This window comes from Durio zibethinus, chromosome 24 (genome assembly GCF_047325235.1).
Source record: "Durio zibethinus cultivar Kanyao isolate XHJ-2024 chromosome 24, ASM4732523v1, whole genome shotgun sequence".
Classification (NCBI taxonomy): Eukaryota; Viridiplantae; Streptophyta; class Magnoliopsida; order Malvales; family Malvaceae; genus Durio; species Durio zibethinus.
Window position 1 is genome coordinate 2,139,506 of NC_143185.1, and position 10,867 is coordinate 2,150,372.

At 30.8% G+C, this 10,867-nt stretch overlaps 1 protein-coding gene across 1 annotated transcript; it reads left to right on the forward strand.

Annotated features, from left to right (window-relative positions):
* The first annotated feature begins 3,625 nt into the window (after positions 1–3,625).
* LOC111317340 (uncharacterized) lies at positions 3,626–7,184 on the forward strand. The gene is made up of 7 exons (XM_089754019.1): positions 3,626–3,632; positions 4,919–5,022; positions 5,120–5,133; positions 5,675–5,844; positions 6,075–6,303; positions 6,655–6,824; positions 6,929–7,184. The coding sequence occupies exons 1-7, from the start codon at positions 3,626–3,628 to the stop codon at positions 7,084–7,086; spliced, it is 852 nt and encodes a 283-aa protein (XP_089610145.1). The 3' UTR covers positions 7,087–7,184.
* Positions 7,185–10,867: the final 3,683 nt, after the last annotated feature.

The window sequence follows — 10,867 nt, forward strand, 5'->3', positions numbered from 1 at the left end:
ATAAGCGTACGACTCAACTGACCTCATTTTCTAAAATAGCTATCCTTGAACCTGCAGCACTGCCTACCATTTTGACATAGATCAAAGAAGGGTTCTTGTGAATAACTGACTTCATCTTGGCATCAAAACTCAGATATTCGACTTACATCAATCCCTGCATCTTATGTTTAAAAGCTATGCAGTCTTTCAGAGAATGGCCCACAACACCAAAATGGTATTCACATTAGGCATTAGGGTTATACCATTTAGGGAAAGATGGTTTACGAGGTTCAGCAGGGATAGAGGCAATGAGATAGTTTCTTAGGAACAACAGGTATAACTCTGTGTAGGACATGAGTATTGGATCAATAAGGGCTTTTCCTTTAGTGTTACTAGAGTTTTTCTGTCCTATGGTTGGTTTACTTTGCTGAAAAGGTGCTAGTATAGTTGGTCTCGAGGTGAATTGAAAAACTCTAGGTCGAAGATTAGATTCAAAAGGTAATGATGGGATAGCAAGCTGAACAGACGATTGTGAAATATGAGATGGTGGATATGGGTTTAGGTGTGAACTTTTTGAAGGTTGAATGACACTTGAGGGCCTAATCCTAGGTGTTTGGAAAGGAGGTTGAAAATGGTCATAAAAAGGATTTGGGTGCGAGTTTGGACTCAAGATAGTTTGTGAAGGTTGTTTAAAGCCAGCTGGCTCCTTATTGGAAATCAAACTCTTGAGCTCAATCATTTGCGTGGCTAGTTTACCCATTCCTCTCTTAAGTTCGCTCAAATTTTGATCATTGTTCAAATCACCCAATGCTTTAGCATACTTTGGCAGAGTGTTGATACTAACGAGAGCCAATTGACCTTGACTTGACGGTAGTGACAACGATCTTTGAAGAGGAACAAACTCAACTCTATCACTACCTCTAACCATTTCTATCAATTGAGCCATCTGTTGTTTCTTCTCTCGAAGCTCAAGCCATAATTTCTCTTAATTCAACTCCAAAGTACTAATCCTTGCTTCCAATTGATCTTCCATTTTCGTCACTCTGAACCCCACCAAGACAGATATTTTATTCCAGAACTTAGACTAAAAATTCTAGACTATTACCCTTATTGAATGAATATCACAAAAACAAGACACACAAAGTATGTTTATGAATACATGAATATGAGAATGTCACGAAATGCATATAAACTTATGACAATGAATTTTTATATGTACAAAGACCCAAATAAAAATTTTTGTCAACCATGAATGTGTATGCAAAAAAAAAATGCAATGTTATGTTGCAAGAATGGTGGGATATGAAATGCAATGTATGTTCCACAAGACCCTATTATTCATGAATCTATATGGATGAAATGCAATGACATATTTATGTGAATGATGAGATGTATTCCTATGACCGATGCAGCATACTTGTATGGAATGCATGAACCTATCAAGTGCTCATTATATTTTTATATGAAATGCAATGCTTGTGTTATGTCATCCTAATGAACTGACACTACCTTTAAACATGTAATGAGATGGAATGTGCACACTATTTATTAAGACGCATATGGTAGGCATGTATCATTTATCAATAAGTGTATAACATGGGATGCATGCATTGTCCATTGATGTGGATAGGATGGAATGCTTATAGTATCCTATTATAATGCGCATGGGATGAGATACATGTATGATGTATGAAATGCAAAGGATGAAATAAAATACGAAAAAAAAATTTTATTTTAAGAAGGAAAAAAGAAAGAAATAAGGCTTGAAAATTAGACTTTATTCGGCTAATAAACAAAGAATTAAAAAAAAATCCTTAATCTTTGGAAATATTCTTTTGTCTTTTTTTTCCTTTTTTTTTTTCAATGATTGACCTAAAATAAATACCACATATTCAAATATAATGCACACAATCAAAGAATATATAAAATAAAAAAAATAAAATGACTCGAGAATTCAAAACAAACAAGTAAGAGAAATAATATAACAATCATACAACCAAATAATATAATGTATAATCTCCTAATTTTTGGTAATTTTCTAAAAAGGTGGCATAGCTCTATCCTAGGCAGGCTTCCTATGGCTCACGATATGCTGGGTTAGGATTTATATGTCTAAAGGTTCCCAGACTATTCCTCACATCATCGCCTATTATAGACTAGTGAGGTTCCCTAATCCTCACCCATTATGGGTTATTAATGGAAAGGGTTCAATCTGAGTGGAAGTGTTTTGCTAGCAAATGCGGAGGTTATCACCTCACGAGAGCGTAGCTACTTCACTTCCTCTCAAAAGGGATAGAGCCCGGGTATAGAGCTCATGCATGCGAGTGAATATGCAAAGTGTGTGTAAAGCAATGTATTAATCAAAATAACATGAATAAATCAAAAATAAAATCACATAATTTATTTTATTTATTAACATGAATGTTTTCAAAAAAAATAAAATAAAATAAAATAAATTAGATTAAATATCAAATAAAATCAATTAAATCCAACCATTGTCAATAGCGTATAATTAAAATTTTGGCCTAACTCTCAAAGTAGTCCCCAGCAGAGTCGCCAAGCTGTCGTAACGGTTTTAGGACCGCCAGACATAAAAGATGAGGTTTAAAATCGAGGAAAATAAAAAAGGAGGGAGTCGCCACCAATCTTTGTTAGGGTGTAGTTGGCCACCCAAAAGCTTATCCATTTAATAAAACTATAAAAACGGGTTTAAAGTTTATCAAAAAGATAAATTTTGATCTACGAAAAACCAGGTTAGGTCCGGAAGTCGGTTACGCGTGGGGAAGGATTAGCACCCTCACAACGCCCATAAATTGGTACCATTTAATTACGCGTTATTTTCGGTGTTGGATAAAAATGGTTTTAATTTGAAATTTAACACTAATTCCCTTCATTTGAAAAAAAATAAATTTTGATAAAATATTTATTTAGAACTACTGAGAAAATCTTTAAGTTAAAGAATTATCTTAAAATTCTCCATCATCTTGGCAGAATTTAAAATAACTCTTTTCGCCTAAGATTTAACACAATAATCCTTAAAATGAAATAACAATCTTTATAAAAAATAATTATTAGTGACTCTCCAACATCTAGGCAGAGTACCAAGAATTATTTCTTTCGGAATGTTATTTTTAATTTATTTTATAATATCACAAAAATATTTTTTTTAAGTATTATTCCTTCTTTTTACTATAAAATATTTTGTCATCGAACAACAAATTAAAGAGAGAATAATGCAATCAATTATCGATGATAACATGCTAACGTATGTATGCTAATGAATGTCATTTATAATGAAATGCAATTTAAGAGTTGGATTCTTAAGTATAATGAGACCACCCCGACTCTCCAACATCTAGGCAGAGCTTATGTGCGACTGTTTATATTTAAGATCTCAATTTTATTATACCTTTATTTATTAATCCTATTATTAATGTAAATTAAGAAATCATGTGAAAAGACTTAACGAAGTAAAATTTCCTAAATACCCCATCATCTAGGGGGTATTCGAAAACAAATTACTTCAAATAGAATTTTCACACGTGTCCTTAGAATTTTTAGGAGTTTGGATTTTAAAGGGTTTGAATAGATGTTTTGAAAGTTTGGTTATAAGGTTTATAGGGTTTTAAAGCTTGAATTTTAGGATATGGAAGGTTTAGGGTTTTGGTTTTAGAGTTTAGAGATTTTATGGTTTGGATTTTGAGGTTTGGGGTTTTGATTTAAGGGTTTGGATTTTAGAGGAGGTTTGGATTTAAGGGATTTTGGATTTTTAGAGGGTTTGGATTTTAGGGATTTTGGATTTTTAGGGGTTTTAAAAACTTAGGATTTTGAAAATTAAAAATTAGTATTTAAGGTTTAGGTAAAATGTGAACATCTCTAAAAATCTCCATCATCTAGGTGGACTTTCGGAGCAGGTTTAATTTTTTATAATTTTTGAAAACTAATTAAAAATTTCTTATGTTTTTTTTATGAAAATTTATAATAATTTCCTAACATCTAGGCGGAATTATTTTTTAAAAAAATATTTTTTATTCCCTCCAACGTCTAGGCAGGAAAATATAATAATAATTATCACTTCTTTGAGTATTTTTAATACATATTTTTAGTTATTACTTGTTTTTAATTTTATTATTATTAAAACAATTAAACATTTATTCTAACAAATTTAAAAATTTATCATGCATAAATAAAAATATACTTAAAATAACAAAAATAATAATATAAAAAAAGTTCAAAAAAAAAATTTTTTACCTGAACCGGACCGGTCAACGGTCCAGTCAACAACCGGTTCGGATGGACTGAAAAAGGTCGGTTCGACTCGCGGTTCAGTAGAACCGGCTGAGGAACGATTCAGTCCGGTTTGATTGAACCGGTTCAGAGCTGTTGGAGGAACCGAGTCAGCGGGTCGTTGCGCGGATCCCGGGTCGGGTCACGGGTGCGCGAGAGGATTCTACTTGGTCTAGACGACGTCGTTTTGGCTCTTTGTTCCCCTATAAAAGACCCCTATTTTTTTTCAGCTCATTCCTTCCCCCTTTCAGAAAAAAAATTTCAGAGCTTTTTGGTAGAGCTCTTAGGTTCCGCCGGCGTCTGGCGTCGGACCGTCGCTTCGGTCGCCGTCTGGCGGCCGTCGTGGTCGTCGGCGGCGGCCGTCGTCGACGGTTGAAAACACCAAAAAGCTTCTAGAAGCTCCTTTCAACGAGATCTTTCCAGATCCGACGTCTGTTTTACCAGAAACAGCCCCGATCAGCGTAGATCGGGGCTCCAAGTTTCTATATCCTTTCGCTTTCTCTCTTTTTTTTTATGAAAAAGACACTGATGATTTTTTTGCTTGTTTACAGGGCTTTCTGGCGCTGAGGTTCCTCCCTACGGGGAGGACTGTTTGACTTTTTTTTTGTTTCTGTTTTTGTGTTTCTGTTTTCGTTGTTGGTGTGGGTTGAAGGATTTTCTTTGGTGTGTCTGGGTGTCCGAGAGGGTATCATAGGCAGTGTGTCTGGAAGTGAAGAACTGTTCGAAAGATTTCGAGAAGGGATCTCCGAGAGAGAGGTTGAAAGGGGTTCGAGAGGGCTTTTTTTTTTTTTTTTTTGAAAAGGAGTTCAAATCCGTATTTGAAGGGATCTAGGTGGTTGTAGGGTGGCTGTAGGTGGCTGTAGGCTGGTAAGTGTGGGGGCTGGTCAAAGGGCTGTAGGGTGGCTGGTCGGGGGCGACAGCAAGCCAGCCACCCTACTTTCTGTTTTTTTCTCTTTTTTTGTTTTTTTGTGTTTTTTTATATAATTAATAATTATTATTTTATTTTAAATTATTATTATTATTATTAAAATTAAAATAATAGATCGGACAAAATCGGTGTTTATACCATGCATTTGAAGTTGGTGGCTACAACTGGTGAGATTTACTTTTTTTGAGAAATGTTTTACCTACTAAAGAATGTGGGATTTAATCACATTGGTTTGCCTTTTTTTAGGAGATTAACTTTTTGTGAGATTGAGATTTAATTCGAATGATCTTACAATGTTTGCGACCATCTTCACTTTTTTATACTAAAAAAAATCTAATTTAAAAATAAAAAATAGGGAAGATGGGCAAATTTATTAGAACGCTTGAATAAGAGCTACTAATGGAAGAACTAGTTATGTTTTACTCATGATTTGTTTCAAAGCTCTTTCATTTTCCTCTTACATTCTTTGGCAATCTGCAGGAGGTTGTCACTCTACCCAAATGGAAACAAGAAAAGCAATGGCTTTGGCTTCATCTCCCTTGACTTACAAATCGAAGAGACAGAAAATCTTCCCCGCACTTGGGAAGTAAATGCCAACTTTAGGTTCTTCGTACTTGATCAAATTCGTGGCAAATACTTAACCATTGAAGGTCTATCTTTTTCTATATAATTTGAAATTTTAAAAAGAAAAAGTTAATTTAAATTTCAGATTTATTGGATTTGATTTTTTAAAAGTAAAACACAAATCAACTAAGCTATACTTCAAATTCAAACTCCATTTATATATATAAGATAATAATAATCTCGTTTTTTTATGTTGGAGAAGGTGATGGTGCGATTAAGCGATTTTTCAATATGAAAACTGAATGGGGCAATGCTTAATTACTCTCTCTTGATCATTTCAATGATGCTTCAAATGGATACTTAGTTGATGATTGTTGCACATTTGGGGTGGAGATTTTTGTGATCAAACAAACAGGAAAATTGGAGCGTCTTTCCATGATAAAGGGTCCTCTCAACAATAAAATAACTTTCACTCTCCAAAACTATTCAAAATCATTCTCTGATCCCTATACCTCTGAAGCTAAAACCATTGGAGACTCAAATTGGTAGCAGAAACTCTGCCTTATTTCAATCTTGTCTTTTTTTCACTTCCTTTTGAATTTTGTTATTGCTACCAGATAATATCATGAACGACTTTAAATTATAGTAAAATATTTAATGTGATGTGATTGAATTTTAAAAATCTTTCATATAACATCTGAATTATAAATCTGTTAACTAATATAACAGATTATTTGTCAGCTAACAATATTAAAAGTAAATGCTACATTTGTTTTAGATATTGTATTAGAGATTTTTGAAATTTAGATATCATATTGAATGTTTTATTATATTTCAAGGAACGTTACTGACATAACCTATTGGTATTTATGGATTCTGAGATTGAAAATATACAGGAAATTGCATGTTTATCCTAGAGGAGGGGGAAGCTGGAAGAATATAGCACTTTCTGTGTACTTGGAATTGGTAGAGGCTCGCAGTTTTCCACCTAAACGAAAAGTTTATGCACAATGCAAGTTGAGAGTCAAAGACCGATACAATTCCAATAACAACAGGGAACAAACAAGTAATCGACCTTGTCCCGCTACATTTAGAAAATTTTTAAACAGAACAACTTAAAATTGTCCTTCGGTTTTGTTCTTAATCTCTTTAAATTCTCCCCTTTTGTAGCTTCAGGCTGGTATACTGCTGAAAGTTTTATTTGGGGTTATTCGTACTTCATGTCGCTGCTGGATCTCCAGGACAAATCAAAAGGCTATATTGTGAATAATACTTTGATAGTTGAAGCAGAAATCCTCATCGTTTCTAAAGTCAAACTTTTCTTATAGAGCTAATTTATTCAAGGGTATATAATTGCTATATGGATCGATGCATTTAGCTCTTCCTTTGTTCATTGTTTCTGAAGGAACAACACTACAAATTCTTTATTTTTCATATATACTGCTCAAAATTATAGTGAAAATGTTTTTTTATTATAAATAAAATATTTAAAGATTGAACTCTGTTTAAAATGTATTAAAAAATAATTAATTCAATCAATTTCATTATTAATTTTAAAATAAAAAATTAATTGAATTAACATATTAAATCATTTTACTCAACTAATCATTATTAAAATTGAATAGACCTACTTATGAATTTAGTCAATTTCAGTTGATAATAATGTTAGAATAGATTAAATTTGACGATTGGTATATTTATATAATGTAAAATATTAAAATTTATATATTTATGTCGTGTGTTATATAAAAATTATGTATCATAAATTATATCAATACGAAAATATAAAATATATATTTTTAATTTTATTAATTTTATATATAATTATTATTAAAATTTTAAATCATATCTCTTTCATATTTTATTTTCACATTATATTTATATCATATTATTATATCGTATTTTTTATCGACAAATATAAAATAGACATATGCATACTCTGAATAAAACAAGAGAGGAGAGAGAAAAGACAAAACGATGTAGTTCCTATCCGTCGCTTAGCCTCTTCGCAGAGGCGGCCAAGGCAACGTACATTTAAGTAACTAACAATAAATCCATAAATAAATAAAATAAAATAAAATCTCGATGGAGTTCACGGTCAACAGGAACTACTGCTCCCGTCGCCGCGTGTCCATCGAAACACTAGCCGGAAAGAAAATCACCATTGGTAACCCCAAATTCCTAATACTAAATATTCTAATTTCTTTAACAAATTATTTACACTTTGTTTTTGTTTTCGAAGATGCAAGTATTTGGGGCAGGGGAAGAAACTCTGCAGGAACTGCTGCAAGTGTTCTTACCGTATATTATAATATTATTACACCAATAGAGGGAGAAGCTTAATGTGCTTATATGGAGCTAACTAACTTTATTGATAATATTATATCATATAGATTCGTAAATTTATTATTAGATATAAGTTAAAAGAATTATTATTAATCTTTTTTATTTATGTGTAATTAATTATTAAACTGAATCTATTTCATTTTAAATATTAGTCTTAAGATTGAATTAAATATATTTAAATAGTATATTATAATCTACGAAATCAAATTTTAAGTTAAAAAAATATGGTTATGCATAAAAAAAGTTATAGCAACCTTATAATGTCCATCCAAAAAATGGTACCAATTTAATTTCAAGTTACCCAAGTCTACATCATATTTATATTTTACCAAAATATTTAATATTAAAAATTAATTTTAAAATTACTTCAATAATTTGGTAGCAATTTAATATAATTATCTCAGTAATATTTATAGAGACTAGTGTCTCATTCTGAAAAGGCTCCGTCGTCAAATTCATTAATAATTTTATTTAAAAAAATCCTCTAATAGTTTAATAAATTTATTTTGATGCAGATCTTCTAATAGTTTGATAAGATTTTATTATAAAATTATTTTTAGAAAATGCATTAAATCTTTCAATAGTTTAGTAAGATTTAATTTCAAATGCAAATCTTTCAATAGTTTGGTAAGATCAAAACAAAATATTTTATAAATTTCTTTCATAAAAAGAATTTAATTTATGATATTCTTTAATAGTTTGGTAGAATTCATAAAAATTTAAATTCACAAAAAATCTTTCAATAATTTAGTAAGATTCATGAACTTAATTTAGAAATATTTTTTGGTTATTTTTTATAAACAAATTAATAAAATAAAGGCAATAACAATATAAATTGTTTAATTTAAGGTAATGAGTAAAATAATAATAATAATAATAATAAAGATAAAAAAATATTTAAAAAATAATAAAAACAAAATAAACAAAATGAAATAAAAATGAAAATAGAAAATGAAGTGGAAAAATAAAAGGAATTACCTATGAAATGAATTGGATCTGGAGGCAGGCAAACACGCGGGTCCCGCACAAGCTAACAGGTTAAAGGTCTTCTCCAAAATGGTGTCGTTTTGGCTACGTTATATAAGCCAAAAATCTTTTGTTTTCTTTCAGACTTACCCTGGCCCTCTCTCTCTCTCTCTCTAAAAAATGCTCGTCTTTTTCTAAAAAAACTTGTTGGAAGCTTCAATCGGCCAACATGAAGCCAATTTCTGGCGTCAGAAAATTTAACCAACCGTGAAATATTTGAAACCTTTTCATAAATCTTCCAAAACCCAAATCTCGGCCACCGTAAAGCCTTTTGGCCACCATCTACCTTGTTGAAAACTTCAAAATCTCACCAAAAATTCATTAAAAAAATCCAGAAAACCTAGTTTTTTTTTGTAGAAATTCAAATAAAAAAACCAAGAAAAATCAAAATTTTTCCAAATATTTCTAAATTCTCAAAAAATCAAATGACACTGGAAACTTCTAAGAAGAAAAAAATTTTGAATTTCCTCAAAAATTTCACCAGAAACTTCAACCCACCTTAAAATCTCAAAACCAAAACTATTTCCCAAGAATCAAAACCCATAACCAAAATCACCAAATCCACAAATCCCAAAAGAACCTATTTAAACAACACAAATCCAAAAAACCTAAAATGAGTTCAAAACTTTTATTTTTTTCCTATTTTCCAAAAACCAAAGAAAAGAAAGACCTTAGCCTTTCACCTAGAAAATCTCCACTATCGAATTAACTCCCCTCAAAATTTCCAAAAACAAACAAAAAAAAACCTAAATTCCTTTAATTTGTTGAAACTATTTTCCCTCTTATCGCTTTCTTTTTCTTTTTTTTTTTCATTTCTCCATGTATGAATGATTTATATTTGGTTTAACTCCCTTTCATTCTAAAAGAAATAACTCAATCAACTTTTTAAATTTGGGGTTTGATTTCTGACTATCCAGAATTATTCAATCTGTTATTGACTTCCCATGATTTGATTCTACCCAATTTGATGTCTAGGATAGATTCACAAAAAAGATTTGATTTTGTTTCCAATTCAACGCAAACACGATTTCTAGACAAAATTTCGATTTTGTTCTTCTTTTTTTTTTCTTTCTTTTTTTTTTTTTGAACTTTTGACTTTTTTGTTTTGTTTACTTTTTAAAAAAATAAATGAAATTAAGAAATAAATAAATAAATAAATAAAAGAAATTAAATTAAATTAAAAATTTTCCTATTGGGCCTAAAGTTTCCCAATCAATTCCAATTCACGGTCAAAAACTAGTTTTTGTTCTGAAAGAAATTCGCATAAAATAAAATGTCTATAGTTGTCTCTTTTTTCATAGTTTTTGTGAAATAGGAATTGCATAAAGATAAAAGACATCCATTTTGTTCGGGTCAACTTAAAAATCCTCTAAACAAAGGTATGCAGTTTTTAAAAAAATAAATCAAGAAATAGGCTCCTTTGTATAGAGGCTAAACAACTTTAAATGGGAAATGAGCTCCTCTAAATAGAGGCTAAATGACTTTAAAATAGGAAATGAATTCCTCTATACAGAGGCTAAACAATTTTAAAATAGGAAATGTGCTACTCTAAACAGAGGCTAAACAACTTTAAATAGGAAATGAGCTTTTTAAATAGAGACTAAACAACTTTAAAATAGGAAATAGGATTGAATTGCAAAGTCAAAAAAATAAATGACTTGGATTAAGCCGAGGTCGAAAATGAGTGACCAAGACTGAACAACGAGTTAGAATAATAAATGATCTGAGTTGAATTGA